Source organism: Eumetopias jubatus, unplaced genomic scaffold (assembly GCF_037043125.1).
Source record: "Eumetopias jubatus isolate StellerSeaLion01/CBP00866 unplaced genomic scaffold, mEumJub1_p1.0 scaffold_12, whole genome shotgun sequence".
NCBI lineage: Eukaryota > Metazoa > Chordata > Mammalia > Carnivora > Otariidae > Eumetopias > Eumetopias jubatus.
The window spans coordinates 96,426,494-96,450,410 of NW_028274818.1; the positions used below are offsets into that span (position 1 = coordinate 96,426,494).

Below are 23,917 nucleotides of genomic sequence, written 5' to 3' on the forward strand. Positions count from 1 at the left end.
GTATATATACCACATCTTCTTTATCCATTCATCTGTCGATGGACATCTTGGCTCTTTCCACAGTTTGGCTATTGTGGACATTGTTGCTATAAACATTGGGGTGCACGTACCCCTTCGGGTCCCTACATTTGTATCTTTGGGGTAAATACCCAGAAGTGCAATTCCTGGATCGAATGGTAGCTCTAATTTCAACTGTTTGAGGAACCTCCATACTGTTTTCCAGAGGGGTTGCACCAGCTTGCATTCCCACCAACAGTGTAGGAGGGTTCCCCTTTCTCCACATCCCCGCCAACATCTGTCGTTCCCTGACTTGTTCATTTTAGCCATTCTGACGGGTGTGAGGTGGTATCTCATTGAGGTTTTGATTTGGATTTCCCTGATGCCGAGCGATGTTGAGCACTTTTTCATGTGCCTGTTGGCCATTTGGATGTCTTCTTTGGAAAAATGTCTGTTCATGTCTTCTGCCCATTTCTTGATTGGATTATTTGTTCTTTGGGTGTTGAGTTTGATAAGTTCTTTATAGATTTTGGATACTAGCCCTTTATCTGATATGTCATTTGCAAATATTTTCTCCCATTCTGTCGGTTGTCTTTTGGTTTTGTGGACTGTTTCTTTTGCTGTGCAAAAGCTTTTTATCTTGATGAAATCCCAATAGTTCATTTTTGCCCTGGCTTCCTGTGCCTTTGGTGATGTTTCTAGGAAGAAGTTGCTGCGGCTGAGGTCGAAGAGGTTGCTACCTGTGTTCTCTTTTAGGATTTGGATGGACTCCTGTCTCACGTTTAGGTCTTTCAACCATTTGGAGTCTATTTTTGTGTGTGGTGTAAGGAAATGGTCCAGTTTCATTCTTCTGCATGTGGCTGTCCAATTTTCCCAACACCATTTGTTGAAGAGACTGTCTTTTTTCCATTGGACATTCTTTCCTGCTTTGTCAAAGATTAGTTGACCATAGAGTTGAGGGTCCATTTCTGGGCTCTCGATTCTGTTCCATTGATCTATGTGTCTGTTTTTGTGCCAGTACCATACTGTCTTGATGATGACAGCTTTGTAATAGAGCTGGAAGTCCGGAATTGTGATGCTGCCGGCTTTGCTTTTCTTTTTCAATATTCCTCTGGCTATTCGGGGTCTCTTCTGGTTCCATACAAATTTTAGGATTATTTGTTCCATTTCTTTGAAAAAAGTGGATGGTATTTTGATGGGGATTGCATTGAATGTGTAGATTGCTCTAGGTAGCATTGACATCTTCACAATGTTGGTTCTTCCAATCCATGAGCATGGAACGTTTTTCCATTTCTTTGTGTCTTCTTCAATTTCTTTCCTGAGTATTTTATAGTTTTCTGAGTACAGATCCTTTGCCTCTTTGGTTAAATTTATTCCTAGGTATCTTATGGTTTTGGGTGCAATTGTGAATGGGATCGACTCCTTGATTTGTCTCTCTTCTGTCTTGTTGTTGGTGTATAGGAATGCCACTGATTTCTGTGCATTGATTTTATAGCCTGCTACTTGACTGAATTCCTGGATGAGTTCTAGCAGTTTTGGGGTGGAGTCTTTTGGGTTTTCCACATAAAGTATCATATCATCTGCAAAGAGTGAGAGTTTGACTTCCTCCTTGCCGATTTGGATGCCTTGGATTTCTTTTTGTTGTCTGATTGCTGTGGCTAGGACTTCTAATACTATGTTGAATAGCAGTGGTGAGAGTGGACATCCCTGCCTCGTTCCTGACCTTAGGGGAAAAGCTCTCAGCTTTTCCCCATTGAGAATGATATTCGCTGTAGGTTTTTCGTAGATGGCTTTTATGATATTGAGGTATGTACCCTCTATCCCTATACTCTGAATAGTTTTGATCAAGAAAGGATGCTGTACTTCGTCAAATGCTTTTTCTGCATCTATTGAGAGGATCATATGATTCTTGTTCTTTCTTTTGTTAATGTATTGTATCACGTTGATTGATTTGCGGATGTTGAACCAGCCTTGCAGCCCAGGGATAAATCCCACTTGGTCGTGGTGAATAATCCTTTTAATGTACTGTTGGATCCTATTGGCTAGTATTTTGGTGAGAATTTTTGCATCCATGTTCATCAAGGATATTGGTCTGTAATTCTCCTTTTTGATGGGATCTTTGTCTGGTTTTGGGATCAGGGTAATGGTGGCCTCATGAAGTTTTCCTTCCATTTCTATTTGGAAGGAAATGAATTTGGAAGTTTTCCTTCCATTTCTATTTTTTGGAACAGTTTCAGGAGAATAGGTATTAATTCTTCTTGAAATGTCTGATAGAATTCCCCTGGGAAGCCATCTGGCCCTGGGCTTTTGTTTGTTGGGAGATTTTTGATGACTGCTTCAATTTCCTTAGTGGTTATAGGTCTGTTCAGGTTTTCTATTTCTTCCTGGTTCAGTTTTGGTAGTTGATACATCTCTAGGAATGCACCCATTTCTTCCAGGTTATCTAATTTGCTGGCATAGAGTTGCTCATAATATGTTCCTATAATTGTTTGTATACCTTTGGTGTTGGTTGTGATCTCTCCTCTTTCATTCATGATTTTGTTGATTTGGGTCATTTCTCTTTTCTTTTTGATCAGTCTGGCCAGGGGTTTATCAATCTTGTGAATTCTTTCAAAGAACCAGCTCCTAGTTTCGTTGATCTGTTCTACTGTTCTTTTGGTTTCTATTTCATTGATTTCTGCTCTGATCTTTATTATTTCTCTTCTCCTGCTGGGTTTAGGCTTTATTTGCTGTTCTTTCTCCAGCTCCTTTAGGTGTAGGGTTAGATTGTGTATTTGAGACCTTTCTTGTTTCTTGAGAAAGGCTTGTATTGCTATATACTTTCCTCTCAGGACTGCCTTTGCTGTATCCCAAAGATTTTGGACAGTTGTGTTTTCATTTTCATTGGTTTCCATGAATTTTTTAAATTCTTCTTTAATTTCCTGGTTGACCCATTCATTCTTTAGTAGGATGCTCTTTAGCTTCCATGTATTTGAGTTCTTTCCGACTTTCCTCTTGTGATTGAGTTCTAGTTTCAAAGCATCGTGGTCTGAAAATATGCAGGGAATGATCCCAATCTTTTGGTACCGGTTGAGACCCGATTTGTGACCTAGGATGTGATCAATTCTGGAGAATGTTCCATGGGCACTAGAGAAGAATGTGTATTCCGTTGCTTTGGGATGGAATGTTCTGAATATGTCTGTGAAGTCCATTTGGTCCAGTGTGTCATTTAAAGTCTTTATTTCCTTGTTGATCTTTTGCTTAGATGATCTGTCCATTTCAGTGAGGGGGGTGTTAAAGTCCCCCACTATTATTGTATTGTTGTCAGTGTGTTTCTTTGCTTTTGTTATTAATTGCCTTATATAATTGGCTGCTCCCATGTTCGGGGCATAGATATTTACAATTGTTAGATCTTCTTGTTGGATAGACCCTTTAAGTAGGATATAGTGTCCTTCCTCATCTCTTATTACAGTCTTTGTTTTAAAATCTAGTTTGTCTGATATAAGGATTGCCACCCCAGCTTTCTTTTGGTGTCCATTAGCATGATAAATGGTTTTCCACCCGCTCACTTTCAATGTGGGGGTGTCTTTGGGTCTAAAATGAGTCTCTTGCAGACAGCATATGGATGGGTCTTGTTTTTTAATCCAATCTGATAGCCTGTGTCTTTTGATTGGGGCATTGAGCCCATTTACATTCAGGGTAACTATTGAAAGGTATGAATTTAGTGCCATTGTATTGCCTGTAAGGTGCCTGTTACTGTATGTTGTCCGTGTTCCTTTCTGATCTTTGCTGCTTTTAGGCTCTCTCTTTGCTTAGAGGACCCCTTTCAATATTTCTTGGAGGGCTGGTTTCATGTTTGCGAATTCCTTTAGTTTTTGTTTGTTCTGGAAGCTTTTTATCTCTCCTTCTATTTTCAATGACAGCCTAGCTGGATATAGTATTCTTGGCTGCATATTTTTCTCGTTTAGTGCTCTGAAGATATCTTGCCAGTCCTTTCTGGCCTGCCAGGTCTCTGTGGATAGGTCTGTTGCCAATCTAATATTTCTACCATTGTAGGTTACATATCTCTTCTCCCGAGCTGCTTTCAGGATTTTCTCTTTGTCTCTGAGACTTGTAAGTTTTACTATTAGATGTCGGGGTGTTGACCTATTTTTATTGATTTTGAGAGGGGTTCTCTGTGCCTCCTGGATTTTGATGCCTGTTTCCTTCCTCACATTAGGGAAGTTTTCTGCTATTATTTGCTCCAATATACCTTCTGCCCCTCTCTCTCTTTCTTCTTCTTCTGGGATCCCAATTATTCTAATGTTGTTTCGTCTTATCGAATCACTTATCTCTCGAATTCTGCCCTCGTGATCCTGTAGTTGTTTCTCCCTCTTTTTCTCAGCCTCTTTACTTTCCATCCTTTGGTCTTCTATATCACTGATTCTCTCTTCTGCCTCATTTATCCTAGCAGTTAGTGCCCCCATTTTTGATTGCACCTCATCAATAGCCTTTTTGATTTCGACTTGGTTAGATTTTAGTTCTTTTATTTCTCCAGAAAGGGTTTCTCTAATAACTTCCACGCTTTTTTCAAGCCCAGCTAGTATCTTTAAAGTCATGATTCTGAACTCTAGGTCCGACATCGTACTAATGTCCGTATTGAGTAGGTCCCTGGCTGACGGTATTACCTCTTGTTCTTTTTGCTGAGGTGATTTTTTTCATCTTGTCATTTTGTCCAGAGGAGAATAGATGAATGAGAGAACAAAATGCTAACAGGTTTACAACGTCCCCAGCAAATATAACTGTATACAAATCCGAATTGACCTGAAACCAGGGGAAAAGAGAGGGAAAGAAAGAAAAAAGAAAGAGAAAAGAAAAAAAAAAAGAAAAAAAAAGATAAAAACAAAAACAGAACAATACAAAAAAAGCAGAATGTGATCAAATATGATCAGGCTAGTGCATAGATCAGTGCCACACACTAGATTTTGGGCGTATTTTGGTCTGTTAGAAAAAAGTGCCTCCTAAAATTTTAAAGGAAGAAAGACATATACGTACAAAATAAGGGTTGATACAATGAAGGGATAGAAGATGACTGTAAAGATGAAAATTATAAAAGATTTTATAAAAGTACTTGATAAGATAAGAAGTTGTTTGAAAAAAGAAAGAAGATTAAAAAAAAAAAAGAATAAAGGGAGAGAATGTGATCAGGCAGGAGACTAGAACAGAGCCATACACTAGTGATTTAGGGTATATTTTTATCTGTTAGAAGAAACTGTATCTCAAAATTTTAAAGAGAGAACAAATTATATATATATGCCAAAAATAAGGGTAACTACTATGAAGGGATAAAATATGACTAAAAATGAAGAAAAAAAGTAAAAAATGTTTTTTTTTTTTTAAAAAGAGATTGATAAGATGTTGGTTGAAAAAGGGAAAAAGAAAAAGAAAAAAAAATAGTTAACAAAAATTAACTTTGATGAACTAATGAATCATGGTAAAAAAAAGCCATGAATTCTATGTGCAGTATTCCCCTAGCGCTGGAGTTCTCCCGTTCTCCTTGATCGGTAAACTTGGTCTTGGCTTGCTGGCTGTTCGTGCTGATCTTCTGGGGGAGGCGCCTGTTGCTGTGGTTTCCAGATGTCTTTGCCGGAGGCTGAATTGCCCCGCCCTTGTTGGTCCGGGCTAAGCAAGCTGCTCGGGTTTGATCTCAGGAGCTTTTGTTCCCCGCAAGCTCTCCATACAGCTTTGGAGGACCAGGGCAAAAATGGTGGCCTCCCAATCTCCACCCGGTGGAGCTGAGAACTCGGGGCTCCGCTCCTCAGTGTGCCCCCAGAGAAAAGCAGTCACTCCCTTGTCCCTGGTCTCCGGCCGCACTCCGTGCTCACCCGGCCTGTGACCGAGCGTTGTATCTGTGGCACCCGACCCCGTGTGGAGTCTCCAAACCCAGCAGATCCCTGCAGTGCGTTCCCGCGCCGCTCCTCCCCGGGAAGGAAGGGGAGTCTCCCCGGATCTGCCGCCTGTTGGGTCCCTGCTGCAGGAGCAGTGGCCCGACTGGGTCGCGGATCACAGTTTATGGCCACCCCGAGCTGAGAGTCCGCGCCTCGGCTCCGTCTCTGCAGCCGGCTTCCCTGCTCCGATACCTGGGAGCTCTGGCGCACTCAGGCTCCCCCGGTCTTCCTGTGACCCCAAGGGTCCTGAGACCCCACTGTCCCGGGAGGGTTCCACCCCCGCTTAGCCACTGGAGCGACGTCCCCCAGCGGAGCCGACTTCTAAAAGGTCCGATTTTGTGCTCCGCGGCTCTAGCACTTGCCAGAAGCGGCTGACGGAGGCCCCTCCCCCGCCGTCTATCCTCCCGAATATCACCTCGGATTCACTTCTCCACACGTCCTACCTTCCAGTAAGTGGTCGCTTTTCTGTTCAGATAGTTGTTGCTACTCTCCTCTTTGATCTCCTGTTGAGTTCGTAGGTGTTCAGAATGGTTTGATCCCTATTCAGCTGAATTCCTGAGACCAGACGAAATCTAGGTCTCCTACTCCTCCGCCATCTTGCTCCGCCCCCCCCAGTATGTTTGTAATTTAAGCAGTGTACCTCTGATTCACTTATGGCTTCAAGAAGAAATCATAATGGATGTCGAAAACATTGTGATGGATAATGATGGGAATAAAAACAAAACTTATGTGATAGATGTCAGCGAGAATAACAGAGTACAGACTTTCAAAACCTGGTCCTCTATAAAAACAATGAGAACAGTAGCAAAAATTGTCAGAATCAACTTTTTCTTAATCAAAGGTACACAACACTCTGAGGAGCATTTATTCTAGAAAATGGTTGAATCCCAATAGGAACAGTAAGCTTTGTGATATGTTAATATGTGCTATTTCATGTCCTAAGCTTCATGGTGTCTTAATATGTGCTATTCCATCCCAACTTCCCCAGCTCTGCAGTAGCCTTAGACCTAATAGCTTATAGTCAAAGTAAAAACCAGCAACCTGCCAGCCAGGGGAGGGGGCAAAACAGAGTGGGAACTCCTTCAGAGTCCCATTTCCAGAGAACTGTCATCATGTGGGTTATGTGGCAGTTCCCTGGAACCCCTTACGCACAGGGGTGGTCTTTATTTGAAGTGACTCACATTCTCTCCAGGGAAAAAGCTGTTCTCTGGGGTATTTCTCGGTATCGGCAGTTATTGGCAATCATTTAACCTCACAGCTTCCTGAGGCAGCAGTAATGGTTGGGGCAAACAAGAATCTGACTAAAGAAATTAAAAGGAAAAGCTGGGGAATGAGATGTTCATAGGGAACTTTGAAAAACTCCCAGTGTATTCTTGGGAAGCTAGAAGCTAGCCCGCGGGCAGGGCGGGCATGCCAGGGAAGACTTGACAAGGCTTTATGCTCTCACCCGTGCCTGATGTTGATGTCTTGAGCAAGCAGACAGTGAAAACTGAGGCAGAGTTGTCAACTGTCTGCCTAGGCATTGAAGGCATGCCCCAACATACACACAGAACCCTCAGCAAAGGCTGGGAGCCTTACTGGTTGAAGGCATTTAAGGATATTTCTGGCCAATCACTAGCGTACTACTAAGCGAACCAAACAGGCTGAACCCAAGAAAGAATACAGAATTTACCAAAGGACTTCAGTAACAACAAAAACAACAAACAAATAAAACAGCAACCCTGGGTTGGGAGGTATCTGATATGCAGAGTTGCACATAATATTATTTAAAATGAGGGCGCCTGGGTGGCTCAGTTGCTTAAGCGACTGCCTTCGGCTCAGGTCATGATCCTGGAGTCTCGGGATCGAGTCCCACAAGGGGCTCCCTGCTCGGCAGGGAGTCTGCTTCTCCCTCTGACCCTCTTCCCTCTCGTGCTTTCTATCTCTCATTCTCTCTCTCTCTCAAATAAATAAATAAAATCTTTAAAAAAATTATTTAAAATGAAATAGACAAAGAAGTGAGAGTATGGCCCATACACAGGGAAGAAAACAGCTAATGGAAACTTTTTTTTTTTTTAAGATTCCACATATAAGTGAGTTCACACAGTATTTGTCTTTCTGTGTTTGGCTTATCTTACTTAGCATAATGTCCTCCAGGTTCATCGGTCATGGTGCAAATGACAGAATTTCCTTTTTTCTCATGGCTGAATAATATGGCATTTTGTTTATCCATTCAATCTGTTGATAGACACGTTTTCGTGTCTTGGCTATTGTAAATAATGCTGCAGTAAACGTGGGGATGCAGATATCTTTTCAAGATACTGATTTCATTTCCTTTGGATAAATACCCAGAAGTGGGATTGCTGCATCATTTGGTAGTTCTATTTTTAATTTTTTGAGGAGCCTCCATAGTGACTGTACCAATTTACATTCCCACCAGCAGGGCACAAGGGTTCCCTTTGCTCTGTACATCCTCTCCAGCACTTGTTATCTCTTGTCTTCTTGATAATAGCCATTCTAACAGAGGTGAAGTTTTATGATATTTTGATTTACATTTCCTTGCTGATGAGTGATGTTGAGCTCCTTTTCAAGTACCTGTTGGCCATTTGCATATCTTCTTTGGAAAAATGTGTATTCTAGTCCATTGCCCATTTTAAAAAAATCAGATTAGGTTGTTTTGCTCTTCAGTTGTAGGAGTTCCTTATATATTTTAGATGTGAAACCTGAATCAGATATATGATTTGCAAATATTTTCTTCCATTCTGTAGGTTGCCTTTTTGATTTTGTTGATCATTTGTTTTGTTTTACAGAAGCTTTTTAATTTGATGTAGTTCCACTTGTTTGTTTTTGTTTTTGTTGCTTGCACTTTTGGTGTCATATCCAAAAAACTGTTGCGAAGACCTAGGTGAAGGACCTTTTCCCTATGTTTTCTTCTAGGAGTTTTATAGTTTTGGGTCTTACATTTAAGTCTTTAATCCATTTTGACCTAATTTTTGTGAGTGATATAATATAGGGGTCCAATTTCATTTTTTATATGTGAATATCCAGTTTTCCCAGCACCATTTAGTGAAGAGACTGTCCTTTCCATATTGGATAATCTTGGCTCCTCTGTCAAATATTAGTTGACCATATATACATGGGTTTATTTCTGGATTCCTATTCTGTTTTCATTTGTCTGTTTGTTTTAGCATTGTTAATTTTTTTTTTTTTTTAAAGATTTCATTTATTTCTTTGACAGAGAGAGAGACAGCGAGAGAGGGAACACAAGCAGGGGGAGTAGGAGAGGGAGAAGCAGGCTTCCTGCTGAGCAGGGAGCCCGACATGGGGCTCGATCCCAGGACCCCGGAATCATGACCTGAGCCGAAGGCAGACGCTTAACAACTGAGCCACCCAGGCGCTCCTAGTGTTATTAATGTTTTAATGTTGTTTTAATATTAGTGTAATACCATACTGTTTTTATCACTATATCTTTGTATTATAGTTTGAAATCAGGAAATATGATGCTTCCCAGTTTGTTCTTTTTTTCCTCAGGATTGCTTTGGCTATTTGGTTCCGTAGAAGTTTAGGATTGTTTTTTCTATTTCTGTAAAAAGTGCATTGGAATTTTGGTAGGGATTGCATTGAATCTATAGATTGCTTTGGGTATTACAGACGTTTTCAATTTCACCGTATTAATTCTTCTGATCCATGAACATGGGATGTCTTCCCATTTATTTGTATCTTCAACTTCTTTGGTCAATGTTGAGAAGTTCTTGAAACTAATATAACAATACACTTTCTAAGGCTCCATTACTAGAAAGGGGTTCAGTCTTGAGAGAGGCCCAAGAACCTGAGTTTGCAAGGGCTTCTGATGCAGGTAGTCCTGACCACACTTGGAGAAATACTGTTGTGAGGCTTGAAATACTGCTCTTGGCTTTCTTTGACAAAGGGCTAGGCAGCACTGTTTCTGAACTGACCATTCTGATGGAGGCATTGTGGTGCAGGGCTGGGGGAACAGACTCTGGAGTAACATCTCGGCTTGAATGTCATTATTGACACTTATGGATTGTTGAACAAGCTACTTAACCTTTTTTGAATCTCAGTTTCATCATGTCTAAAATTGGCAGAAGTAGTAACTACCTTGTTGTTTTACTATGAAGGTTTCATGAACTGAAAGAGAAGGGTGAAGCACATAGCACAGAGCACCCAGCACATGATGAATACTCAGTAAATCTTTCCCTTCATCCTTCTCTTTTCCTCCTAAATTGTTTGGCCAGACCTAACAGCCCCAGATTCTGGTTTTAATGGTATTGATGTTTGGACTACTTCGGTTATTTTGTTGTTGTTGTTTGATAGGAGCATCAAACTTACTCTCTAAGCCATTTGATATCTTGCAAATATAAATCTCTCTTCCTTTTTTCCTTGCTTTAGAGATTGGTAGGCCTCATTCTCCCTTCCAAGCCAATGGCCTGCTAATCTCCACAGGAAGGCAGAAAGGAAGAGGGATTTTTATGTTCAGTTGTCAGTGCATTTGTATATATGATTGTTCTTAACTCAGAGATTTAAAATGAGCAGGAGGAAGGATCATCCCAATAATCTTATCAAGATTCATCGGGCATTTTCACTGGGGATTGGCTTTAGGATTGTATTTCCCTTTTATTGTCCTTTTTAATTGTTCTCAGCAGCAATGGGAGATTCTCAGACACAAATTATTATCATTATTTTAAGTTTATAACATTCTCTTGCTTTTTGGGAACTAAAATGATGCTATCTCTATATACAATGGTGACGGATAAATGACCATGCTGAGAACCTCATTGCTTATCCTGGGGAATAGAGGCCAATACTAGGCAGACATAAGATCCTTGAGGCTCAGAAGATTTCTCCAAGGTACTTTTAATGTTTTGAGTCCCTTAGGAATAAGCTCTGTAATTTCTAGGGACTTTTCCTCCCTCTTCATGCTTCCTCTGCTCTTTGGTAAGAGTTGTATAAACTTCCTTGATCGTAGCATCTCAGACATTTAGTACTGACTAAAATTTCTTATTGGTACTTTTAGTGTCCAGGGCTTCCTTTTTTGCAGATGATGGAGGTTTGTAAAATAACTATGGCCTTTGGAATTTACTATTCATAATCTTAAGTAGTTATGAAGGCATAGTGAAAAGGTCAAGCCAGTTCCCATTTTGCATTAGGCAGCTTTATGACAAAGTCCTGTAAGTATCAGATAATGATAGCCAGCAGTATCCATTAAAGCAGTCTCTTCTATTTTTATTTTTTGTAAAACATAAAGTCCAGTTAAGGTAGCATAGCTTGTCTGTTATTAAAGAGGCTCCCAGCAAAAGGGATGAGGAGACAGAATGCTGCCATTAACTGTGCTCCTGTTTTTCATTTTCAGTAATTGATGTCCTTTGCTCAGTAGTGACACAGGATTGAACTTTTAAGGATTCCCTTTGTATGCCAGCATTGGAGAGGGATTAAAGCAATGAGTCTGCCAGTATTTTAATCACTTCTTAACTTTGGTCAGAGCTTCTCCACTTTTAATAACTTTGGGTTTAGACCCTTCTGATTTTTCCATATGTCAGTAAGCCAGATCATTATAAGCATTTGTTTGGCCTGCATGTCCTTAAAAAGTTAGGTTAGCTCAAGTCAACAATATCAAGTAAAAAGTAGCTTTAAGTACCTGCCTATATGTCTGGATAAAAAAAATATGGTTCTTCCCCTTCAAGGTCTTGCATTCAAAGACTGATAAGGCTGCTATTGATAGATGCAAAAACATAAAGCCCTTTGATGGTGAATTTTATGGCATGTGAATTATATTTCAGTTTTTATTTTTATTTATTTATTTTTTTAAAGATTTTACTTATTTGACAGAGAGAGAGAGCACAAGCATGGGGAGTGGCAGGCAGAGGCAGAGGGAGAAGCAGGCTCCCTGCAGAGCAGGGGGAGCCTGAAAGGGATCATGACCTGAGCCAAAGGCAGTCGCTTAACCAACTGAGCCACCCAGGCGCCCTATATTTCAGTTTTTAAAAGTGCGTAGACTTTGAAGCAAAAAAATGCATAAATAAATCCTAGGGGTAAATACAAATTCTGGAATAGTTATAGAAAGTTAATAGTGGGAGAATTTGGTCAAAGCATTATTAAAGGGAAATTTCTTTCTAGTTGCAAATTTATTGAAGAAGATGAATTATGAGACCCATTTGTTTTGTTTTTTTTGTTTGTTTTTTAAATTTTGTTTATTTGAGAGAGAGACAGAGAGAGCATGAGATGGGGGAGGGTCAGAGGGAGAAGCAGACTCCTCACTGAATGGGGAGTCCAATGTGGGGCTTGATCCTGGGACTCTGGGATCACGACCTGAGCTGAAGGCAGACGCCTAACTGAGCCACCCAGGCCCCCCTAGGTGAGACCCATTTGAAGGGAGAACAGGGAGGTTTTGGAAAGAATACAGTCTGGACTTAAAGTATAACTGGCAACTGATAGAGTAGGTACGAATGAATGACTTTCATGAAATGGGTCCGTGAAGTTGAGAGTAGTGGAGAATGAGTGGTATTCATGGAAACTGATCAACAAGACAAAGAAAAATAATCTGCAACATACATTTTTCTTGGTGATTGTGCTCCTTTATAAAGGCTTGGTTGCTGTTTTAGCTCCGCATTGCTTAAAGCTCCCTGACTAGGTCATTGTTTGCCCCCACAAGGCCGGACTTTAAACCCACCCTGGCTCTCCAAGGTATAGGTGAAGCGCTGGTGTGGCTTTGTGCCTTTCAGAGAAGGTTTGAGCTTTTTGGGTTGTTTCTTGTTCCTTAGAAAACTTTCCTCGGTGAATTGAGGATGGGAGGTGGCCTGTCAGCACAGACCCCACGTGGTTGCGGCATTTCAGCTGTATAAAGCTTGAATGGCAGAGTTCATGGGGAAACTCAAGTCTGAGACCCCTTCTAATTGCCCTGGGCTGATGGTGCCTGACCTGAAGCTAGGTCTCATTTTGTTTGTTTTCCACTAAAAGCCAGTGTTTGAAGAGGGACCAATTTTAAGTAATTGAATGCTTTCAGTTTATTAAGAACGGTGCCCAGATTGTTGATTGTTAGAAATAATCAACTGACAGCCCATTCTGTCACATTATGAAAATCATTACTTCAGTCCTTTGGGAGAGGTAGAAGCCTGTAGACCCTGTGAAATATTTAATTACCACATCTATTATAGACTGTAAGTTTTACATCACAAAAAACCTGACACAGGCATAATTTTTCCCCTATTTTTTGTTTTTTTAAATTACAAAGGAACCTCAAACCAGTTACGCAGCTATATGTCAGTGTGGATGCTAGCACCAAAGATAGCCTGAAGAAAATCGACCGCCCACTCTTCAAGGATTTCTGGCAGAGATTCCTCGACAGCTTAAAAGCCTTGGCAGCAAAGGTAAGAATTATGACATCTTTAAAAGAGAGAGAGAGAGGGAAAAAAAAGAAGTGGAGAGAGGTTTTTTTTCCTTCTCTTTTTAAAATAATAATAATAAAAAAAGAATAAAACCTTCAACCTTTTTTTAGACTTACACTTTCATTATTCAATAAATATTTATTGAGCTCTTCTTAAGTTTGTAGCACTCTGCCTTATATGTATAATTTGCCCTTCGTGTATTTAGGGAAAGAGAGACACGCTCCCAAAGTTAATTAATAAAACATGGCAAGGTAGCAGCTCATAGCAGCCCTAGAAGAGGTGCCAGCAAATAGTATATGTTCAAATATGAGGTTAATTTTCTTGAATTTCTAAGACCAAATTTCCTACCCAATAAGGAACTCAACCTCAGAATGTCCAGATTTCGTCTTTCTCTGCCAACATTTGCCCTTTCTTATGTCTTCTCTTATATCGTACTTATTTTCCTGTTCTTTTTTTTTTTTTTAAAGATTATTTATTTAGGTGACAGAGACACAGCGAGAGAGGGAACACAAGCAGGGGGAGTGGGAGAGGGAGAAGCAGGCTTCCCGCTGAGCAGGGAGCCCGATGTGGGGCTCGATCCCAGGACCCTGGGACCATGACCTGAGCCGAGGGCAGACGCTTAACCACTGAGCCACCCAGGCGCCCTTATTTTCCCATTCTTTTAGACCTCATGTAACCTTCTGATTCTTCTTTTCCATTAACCCCGTATCTTAATAGTTGGTATTTTCTGTTAGTTCTGCCTCTTCTTCTCTTGTAGCAATTCTCCTTTCCTGTCCTCTGCTTTGGCCTGCAGTTCTTCACACTTTACCCAAACATGACTGATAAGGAGAATCACTACGGGACCTTGAAAAATTATAATTTCTTATTCCTAATGGGATTTGAGAATCTGCATTTTAAGCATCCCAAGTGACTTGATCTGCAGGCCCCATTTGGGACTCACCATCCCAGAAAACCGCCCTCTCTCTCTGCCCAGCGCTTACTCTCCCATTCCTAATCCATTCCCGTCTGGCCTCAGGAAGGCGATACTCACTTCCATGCTTCTGTTGGCATTTCTGCAGATGCGCCCACCACTTTTTTTGAGTCTTTGGTTACCTCCTCCGAGCCTAGATTATCCTTTCTTTCCATTTCTTTGACTTGTAGAAATTCTATGTGACTTTCAAGGCTCAGCGTCATTATTACTTTAATTTTGAAGCCTTTTCCAGTGGCAAACAGCTGTCCCTGTCTCCCTTCTTAAGTTTTATATCTATAAACACACATTCTTTCTTCTGTTTTATCTTAGCTTCTCTTCTCTTCAACTGGATTCCTTATTCCTGTCTGAATTCCACACAGACTCTAGCACAGCACATTTAATGGTATTTGAAAGTGTTTCTTAAAAGAATGAATGGGTGGAAACTCAACAGCTCTATCGTGGTAAGATGTACATACACATTTTCTACACATTTTCTTGACTGCTCAGATGTTTAAAACTCCCTCTTCCCCCATTTTATGCTGGAGAAGTTAAATCAGTACTCTTTTTGGTGATTTGGCAATTAACACTGACATTATTGAGGCAATGCGAAGTCGGCATTTGGTTTCTGATCTGCCTTGGATTATTTATAATTAATAAAGCTAGGTGGATTATTTATAAAGCTGGCAAGCTGGGTGCTTCGTGGGTTCCTAAAATCTCTTTGTCTCTGGACTTCACCCTTAGCTCTGTCACCTTTCCCTGTTGCTGAGACAGGAGGTACATGGCCTACAAGTCAGAATGCGCTTAGATAGAAAGCAAACAGCAGGAACTGGTATTATCAGACACATCTGAGATTGTTACCTAGGCTGTATTCTGAGTCAGCTGTGGAAGATGAGAAGTGGGCATTAGTAGAATGGCTTAATAGCTTCTTTTGTTTTTCTTTTGGCCAAAATTTTCCACAAAATGCATTCTTATCTTGAAGTTACTAGCCTTTATATGTCTGCTTCAATTCTAAGTACTTTGGGTTGACTCATTGAGAGTAATACAGTAACTTAAAGTTCTGCAGTATTTTCTAACCTGTGAGCTTTTTACCTATAACATCATTATTGTGTCCATGTAACTCTGGTTGGAAAAGTTTCCTTGGGCTATTTAAACTCTCTGCTGGCAGATGGGGCGCCTGGGTGGCTCAGTTGGTTAAGCCTCCATGACTCGATCTTGGCTCAGGTCATGATCTCATGGGTCGTTAGTTCGAGCCCCGTGTTGGGCTCTGTGCTGGGTGTGGAGCCTACTTTAAAAAAAATGTTAAACTATCTGCTGGATCGAGGCAACCACATTCTAACCACTTTGTAGCAATTAGAGTTCATGTTTCTTACTGTATTGTTTACATTGCCATTTAAGAAAGAAGATCTGTGGCAGGAAGCTGCTCTTAAAAGTTTTCTTAAATTAATTGTAGCTATGTTATTTCCTTCTGAGTATCTAATATTACTTGTAGATACTATCAAGAAAGGTCTCTTTTACTGCTGTTTAACACTCAAAAATAAAACACTTACTAGCTAGGGTCAAACTGTAATCTGGTATCATTGAGTTTTTAAATAAAAACTTTTAAATAAGAGTGACTTTTAAGATATTTTCATTAGAACATCTATACTATTATCTTTTGTACTTGCTTAGGCTCTTAGTACTTGAGTATTTTTTGTTACTTGTTTTAGGCTTAGCAAGGAAAGGCATTAGAAGAGAAAGAATTTCTTGAACTTTATAAACAGAGAAATTTGATTTGTCCCAAGATTTTCAGCCTGTTTATGAGCTAATGCAACCCAAAGTAGAAGAAGGTAGGAGGATATTTTGTTTTTTGTTTTTTTTGTTGTTGTTGTTGTTGTTTTTTACTCTTGGCAAGCATAGTGTTTACACTTCCAGAGCTTTATCCTTTGTCAGAATGGTCCGTTTCAAATATGAGGAGAGAAATATATTAGTACTTGAGTATGTGGAGCTAAAAAGCAATTCCATCAAGATAACACAGCAAAAAATGTGTTAACTTCAATTTCCGTCCTCGATGGCTACTTGTCAAACAGTCCTTTTTTGAAAAAAGAGAAATCCATCTTGTACAAGACAACACTGCCTACCTTTGTGCCTACCTTTGGCAGTAGACTTTTATCAGCAGTGTGACCAGATGTGTTTCTGCTGGCACGTTATTATGCCAGCTTGAAGATCCAGTAGGATAAGCAATAATAGCGATATGCTTGAAACCTCATATTTGAAAAGAAAAAAAAATAGTTTTCTGCATTACACTTTCTTGGATATCAAAAGTGAACATTAGCACTCTTTCTGCAGATGTGAGTGTGCTCTGACCTGATGTTATTGAAGGTACTATTGTTTCATTCTTAAGAAGGGCTTATTGTATGTTGAGATAGCTTTATATCTAATATTTAGATAAAGCAATGTATCCATGTGGCCCACAGTTTGCAGATTAAAAAAACAAACATTTAATATTTGACTTCCTTATCTCTGATCATAAAAACATTACGTGTTCATTGTGGAAATTACTTGGGGGACATAAAGAGAAATATAAAGAAGCAAGGAAAGAAGTTTCCTATAAATCCAGTACCTTGAGACAACTACTGCTAACATTTAAAGTACTTCTATTTAATCTTTTGAGGGGAGTGCTTTTTTACATAGATCATTCAATTTTATATGTTGCTTTTTGTTATTAAACTCAGGTCATAGCATGTTTTCATGCTACTGATATTTCTGTGTGACCTTCATGTTAAGGACAGCTTAATCTTTCATCTCAGTGTGAGATAATAGGAAGTATTTATATATTGGTTTCTGCACCTAGTTCCTGGCACAGAACTCCTAGAACATTTGTAATTTTCTAAGTGGTAAGAACACAAGGAGCATCTCTTGTTTTAGTATTTAGTATTCCCCTGCTTATTGACCTGTTTGACTTCCACCTCCCATCGCTGATGCCAAAGTCTACTCTTGAGCCTTAGTCCATCTGATTGTGGTCTGGATCTTTTTTTTTTTTTTTTAAAGATTTTATTTATTTATTTGACAGAGAGAGACACGGCGAGAGCAGGAACACAAGCAGGGGGAGTAGGGGAGGGAGAAGCAGGCTTCCCATGGAGCAGCAGGGAGCCTGATGCGGGGCTCGATCCCAGGACCCTGGGATCATGACCTGAGCTGAAGGCAGATGCTTAACGACTGAGCCACCCAGGCGCCCCTGGATCTGTTTTTATTACCATCTTTTCTTAGGCTTTATCTTGCAAGAGCAAGATACCTTCTTCTAACCTGTAAGCCCTCTCCATGGGCACGGGCCTCCTGGGGTGTTGATTCCGTCCAGCCTGGGTTTAATGCCACTTTACCCTCCTCCACTTGAGTAAAAGGATGTCCTGGTTTTAGCCACTTTTGAAATCAGACCAAGACTGCTGTACTTGATCTCTCCAGTAGTGTTATCCAAAGCCAGTGTCTACAAACTGACTACTTCCCTCCAATGCCAGGAAGTCAGGTTTTCTCCAGACCTGACTTCTACCTACACTTGTTTTAGGGAAAGATGAATGTGTTGCATCTTAGGTTCATGTTGAGGCATCAGGTAATCAGGTCAGGCAGGTAATGGCTTAGGCGGCTTGGGGACTCAGCAGTGCACATAGATGTGACTGTCATCTCTGTAGCAGCAGGTTGCTGTCAAAGGCAACAAAGGGGATGGAATTGTCCAAGAAGTAGAGGTCTAGGGAGGGCCAAAGAAGGAGCCTTAGGGAAGACAAATTTTGAAGCTTTCGAAATGAGGAGCATAGAGAGAGTGAGTCTGGGAAAAATTTGATAAAGGCGTTGGTGCAATTCCATGAAAGTGTGGTATGTTATATACAATTCAAAGAAACAGGTTCCAGAAAGATAAAAGGGGAAGGTTAAGGTATGAGGAAAAAGAAGCTTGGTTTATCAGTTGGTCTCTAACGACTATGTCAAAAGGAAGTAGACTACAGTGTTTTGTGTAGAAGCCACCGTGTAGTGGGTTGAATGGGAAGAATGAAATGGAGAGAGTGAACAATAGATACTAATGTAATGTATATTAACCTTTTGAACCAAGAGCAACAGTATTATTTAATGAAGGAATTAAAGGGATTCCCTTTTATCAGATAGTTGTCTAAGCATATCTGCTAGAAACCAGTTTGAAAATAAATATTACTGTAATGAAGAAAATCAGATGACTCATATGCCACCAGAATTCAAAGATAAAAAAACACTATTGCTCTATCTTCCAGATCTATATATCCAGAAAATATGTGTATCTTCTAGAGTTTTAACTCATGTGTGTATGTATATGTGTGTGTATTTTACTTACAAAATGAAATCATACCATACATATTTTTACAACTGTACTTTTTATTTATAATAACCACAATTAAAATATTTATTGAAAATATCAACTTCTGTCACCATAGATTAATTTTGCCTATTTTATGAATATAACAATTTAATTTTGCCTTTGGCAGCCTTCCCTGACTCCCTCCCTCCTCTTCCCTGGTTTATATCCCACAGTGCCTATATCCAGCACTTACGAACGTGAAAGGTCCATGTCTTTTTGCCCACCATGGTATTCCCACCTTCCATCACGGTGTGACACACAATTGCCACATGATCAGAATGGATTGATCCACTGCCCTCTTGATGCGTATTTAGTAGTTCCCCAACGATTTGTCTTGGTGTGATAGTTACGAGCTTGGGATTCCAAAACAGGACTAGGGTTTGAATTGTATCTCCTACCACTTCTGGGCTGTGTAGTATCAGACATGGGGCTCAGTTTTCTCATCTGTAAAATGGGGTTAATAACAGTGCCTACCTCATAAGGTCTAGTTAGAAACATCTAAAAACATCATGGAGTGCTTGTGTTTAAATTTTAAAATATAATGCCCTCTATCCCCGATCTTGTATATGGGATTGATTTTGGACATTTTAAAAGATATAGTAAGTAAGATGGTAAATACCAACATAATCTACTTTAAGAAATAAAATATTATAGGGCGCCTGGGTGGCTCAGTTGGTTAAGCGACTGCCTTCGGCTCAGGTCATGATCCTGGAGTCTCGGGATCGAGTCCTTCATTGGGCTCCCTGCTCAGCGGGGAGTTGGCTTCTCCCTCTGACCCTCCCCCCTCTCATGTGTGCACTCTCTCTCTCTCTCTCTCTCTCATTCTCGCTCTCAAATAAATAAAATCTTAAAAAAAAAAAAGAAAATATTACAAATTCAGTTGTAGTCCCTGTGAACCTCTTTTCTATTTCCTTTCCTCTCTTTCAGAGGTAATCAGTATCTATTTTGTGTTTATCATTCCATGCTATTCTTATATTTCTATATTTACAACTCCATAAACAGCTGTTTTCCATATAATAAAACTGTATGTAATAGTATCATCCTATAAATATCATTTTGCAACTTGTCCTTTTTTTTGACCATTTAAAAAAAATAAAATTGACTATTTTAACTATTTTTACATGGACAGTTCAGTGGCATTAAATACATTCACATTGCTGTGTAACCATCACCACCATCCATCTCCAGAACTGTCTTCCCAAACTATATACCCATTAAACAGTAACTCCCATTGCCCCGTTCCCTGCAACTTTTGTTGGTTTAATATTATATTTGTGAGCTTTACTTAAGTTGCTACCTTTTGCTTTTGAGATACTGTTACTGCTACGTAGCAGTCCATCCTATCAGTATCCCACAGTGTATCAGTTGTTCTCCCGGGGGTGGGCATTTCGGTTCTTCTGAAGTTTTCAACTCTCAGTGAACATTAATGAAAGTGTCTCTTGTGTACCTGTGTGGGAGTGGTTTCTTTAGGGCCCGTAGCTAGCAGTGAAGGTTGCTGGACTATAGGATATACACATCTTCAGCTAGATTTCTTTTTTTCCCCAAAGTACTCAGGAGACTGGCTGTGCTTCAGAGGCTAGTGTAGGAGACTTTCCATTTTCTGTCCTCACAAGCAGGTGATACTGTCGGCTTTTTAAGTTTTGCTAAGCTGATGGACGTGACTTGGTGTCTGTTTGTGGTTTTATTTTGCATTCCTCTAATGGGGGAGTGAGCATCTTCTCATGTTTTGGTCCATTTCCTTAATCCCCTTTATATACCTTGCTTATTTTTGCAGTGGTTGTTTATATTATTTCTTTCAGTAATGGGTCTTTCCCTAACATTGGTAGGGTTTGTTTTCTCACTTCCTTCCAGACTCCATTCAGATAGCACCTTCTCAGAGAGTTTTTTGCTGACCATCCTACGGAACGGAGTTCCCCTCCTCGGCAGCATTGCGGTCCCTCTTCCCTGCCGATTTTTCACATAGCGCAGGTCACTGTCTGACTTGTGTGTTTATCATCCGTCTCTTCCCCAATTCGAACGTGAGCTCGCAAGAGCTGGGACGTTGTCTCGTTCCCTGCTGGATCCTCAGTGCCTCCAATCGTACTTTGCTGGTAGTATGCATTTAATAAATGTTTGTGGAATGAATGTAAGAACACATGTATGCTGGTATTCAGGTTCTCAGAAATGATGACCGCCCCACCTTGGGCTGTGTAGAGTAAACAAATGCTGAAGGATAATAAAAAGACCCTATTTATCCGACTTTGTGAGCCCGAGCAGGGTGAGTGCATCCCGTTTGTCAGCGAACCTGGGGAAAAGGACAGATTTCTGCTGGTCCAGAAAAACTCAAGTTGACAAAGATACAGGTAACCATGCTTAATTCTGCCTGTCCCCGCTCAGCCTCTGCAACAACTGGGTAACAACTCCTCTGAACCGATGGAGTGGAGACACAAACGTTCTGTGTCCGTGTTTCTTTTTTACTTGAGATATACTTACATACCATGCAATTCTCCCTTCCAAATTGTGCAGGTCAGTGATTTTTAGTACATTCACCATGCTGGGCAACCATCGCTGCTGTGTCATTTCTGAACGTTTTCATCACCCCAGCCTTTTATTTATAAGGTTAAAACTTTCTTTCTTTGTTTTTTTTGAAAGCCCTTATGGTTTGTGCTTAGGTCTTCGAATCCCTGTGTCTCTCTGTAGAGTGCGTGCTGCCCTCCAGGGCTGCTGCTCCTAGGGGTCTGCCCAGCAAACCCACACACGCTCTGTCTGGCACTCGCCCAGTTCGCGCAGTGTTCGCCCCCATCCTCTAGGTCTGCACCACCCCAGCCTTGCTGGCGAGACTGGAGGCTAGGTTCAGAATTGAGCTACATATAAGGCAGACATTGGATCTTGCAGAGAGCATTATTCCTACAAGTTTTTATGTTTAATAGCAAAGTTCCAGTAGCTCACATTTATTAAATGATGGCTTACTAAATCCTAGAACTGCTAATCTTTTATGCGCATCATTTTGCTTTATCTTCGCACATTTCTTATGAGGTAGATATTGAGAAAATGGGGGCTTCCGAAGTCGTTTGGCTTCCTGGTGTTCTTTCATTATCTTTTAGCATGTGTTTGTGGAGGTCGTCATTGCTGAGAACCTGAATACCAGCTACGGAGGCCGTCAGACTGGTATTTGGGCTCCAGTTTGGTTGCAGAGGGCTTCATTTTGTCAGCCGTTACTCTATATATAGAAGATAGAAGTTAGTTCTGCTACCTAAAGTTACCATTTTCCCCTCTCTTGTTTATTCTATGAACCAGGACAAGAAGATGCATTTCTATCTTATATAATGTGATGAGGTGGAACTTTTCATGGGTTAGCAAAAGTTTATGAAAACATTGTAATTATGGAATTCTGTAATGATCTCTTCCCAAGATATTAGTTCTGGGGGAAGATTTCCTCTGATCTGAATAATGAATTAAATTATAAATCGCCTGTTGTTTCACATGGGAAGGAAATATTTTTGGATTTAATCATCATCATAATGTCTAATTCAAAGTGCTAGGAAGACGGTGACAGTAGTCTGTACTTTGAGGAGGTGTAGATCCATGTACTATGCATCTGTACATTATGAGCTCAGCATGAAAAGGTAGACACAATTGACTGTTGAAACTAACATATTTTAGGGAGTGGAAAAATTACAAGTTTTCCTGTTTTCTTAGAGGTGTTTTTGGTTGAGAATTGGTTGGTTCAAGTGACCCCCTTCCTCCACCACTTTAGAAAGAAATGTGCTGAAACTAAAGAGACACTAATCAAATCCTCAGAATTCCTCCTCTCTTGCAATTCACCCCTTTATTGTTATTTGCTTCTAAGACTAAGACTTTTTCTTCATCCCTTGCTAAGTGCAGAATTACAGAATATTCTGAACTGTACTTTTTTAAGCGTATATTTGATAGCCATACCTCACAGAAAATGGTAAAGTGCTCTTTGCTGTTTCTCTTGGGTGAAATGCTCCTAAACTGGCATTAAAGGAACTCAGCTTGGTGGGGGTGGAATAATGCAACATCACGTCACCAGTTTAAACAAAGCCTCTGGGAGGCATTGCTCATTGCTCGGTGACTTGGTCTGCAGAGCTGAACATTGCAGCTCCCCCATTGGATGGATTTGTATGTCTAGAGGTGGGCACTGAGACCCAGCCTTAAAACAAGAAATCCTCTGAGGTGGCCTGTGGGAGGAATGCGTGAAGCCCCCCTGCATGAGGCCTCCTGCCAGGAGGTCCTGCACCTTCATCACCGTGGTCCTTAGTAAGTGCTTCCCTAAAGAGGCGCCCCAGCCACAAAAGGACCTGATCTTAGCAGCAGGGAGAGTCCCACGCTCCCACCCCAGGTCCCTCTCCTTGATCTCAGGGCACTGAGAAATACGTTTAGACCGAGAAACCTGGGAGATGGCTGCTCATCCAGAATCAGCCACGTGTTCTTGCTAAGTAGTTGAAGTGGCTTTTGAGAAAGCCTCTGGGCAGCTACCTCACTGTGGCTCTGGGCTTGCTTTGTCGACAGTACACCTCACAGACAAGAGTAGGGGCTTCCATTCCGGCCGCGCCGGCCTCTGTACTGACTCCCTCTTCTGGGGAGCCTTGGCTTTCACGGGGCTTGATTTCTAGAACGTGTGTAGCCACTTCTGAACATTTTATTTGATTACCATTCGGTACAGCGTTTACTGACACACAGACTTTTCTTTCAGATTCCATCTCCAGTTTTTGTTGTTGCTTTTTGGGTTTTTACCCTTTTGAGGCTTTTGGGCAGTGATCGTTTCACAAGAGGGTGATAAAGTCCTGTGTGACTTTCTAGGCCATGTCATCACCATTTACGTGTCAGTACCCTTCTGTATTTATTCTGTGGGCGTCTACTTTGGGCTGCCGTAGACCAGCTATGGCTCCCAGCTCTGTGTGAACCCTAGGAAATGTAGTGTTTGGCCAAGGCCTATCTGTATGGTGTCAAATAGGAAGTGTGGGGTACTGAATTGGTGGCCCTCCTGGCCAATCAAGAACATGCAGTGATTTCTGAAAATCTGTGGAGACTACTGGCAGATCATCCTATATTCATCCACACTGAACACTTTGGTAGGCCGTCTAAAGAAAGGTCTAGTCTCTAGCCACTGAATATCAGTTGAAAGTGATCAAGAAAATTTGATGAGGATAGGGTCAGCTGTTTGTATACAGTTGTCCTTAGCCAGAATTGAAAGCCACGAGAGTAGGTACATGGGGACCCTAGCCATCTTGCACTGGCAGAGTGCTCTTCAGGTGGTCCAGTGCTGCAGCACGTGCTCAAGGTGGAGGAGGGCGGAGGAGGTTATACGTTGGATCGTTGGATGCTT

At 40.8% G+C, this 23,917-nt stretch overlaps 1 protein-coding gene across 3 annotated transcripts in view; it reads left to right on the top strand.

The window, feature by feature from the left end:
• The window catches only part of LOC114214540 (S-adenosyl-L-methionine-dependent tRNA 4-demethylwyosine synthase TYW1), a 213,628-nt gene that overhangs the window by 123,163 nt on the left and 66,548 nt on the right, over positions 1–23,917 (top strand). For all 3 annotated transcript variants that reach the window (XR_003610443.2, XR_003610445.2, XM_028110270.2), the window contains exon 13: positions 13,132–13,267. Coding sequence is in view for 1 of the 3 variants with exons in the window: in XM_028110270.2 (XP_027966071.1) it covers positions 13,132–13,267 (136 nt within the window). In the remaining 2 variants the exon portion in view is untranslated. The remainder of the gene's footprint in view (positions 1–13,131; positions 13,268–23,917) is intronic.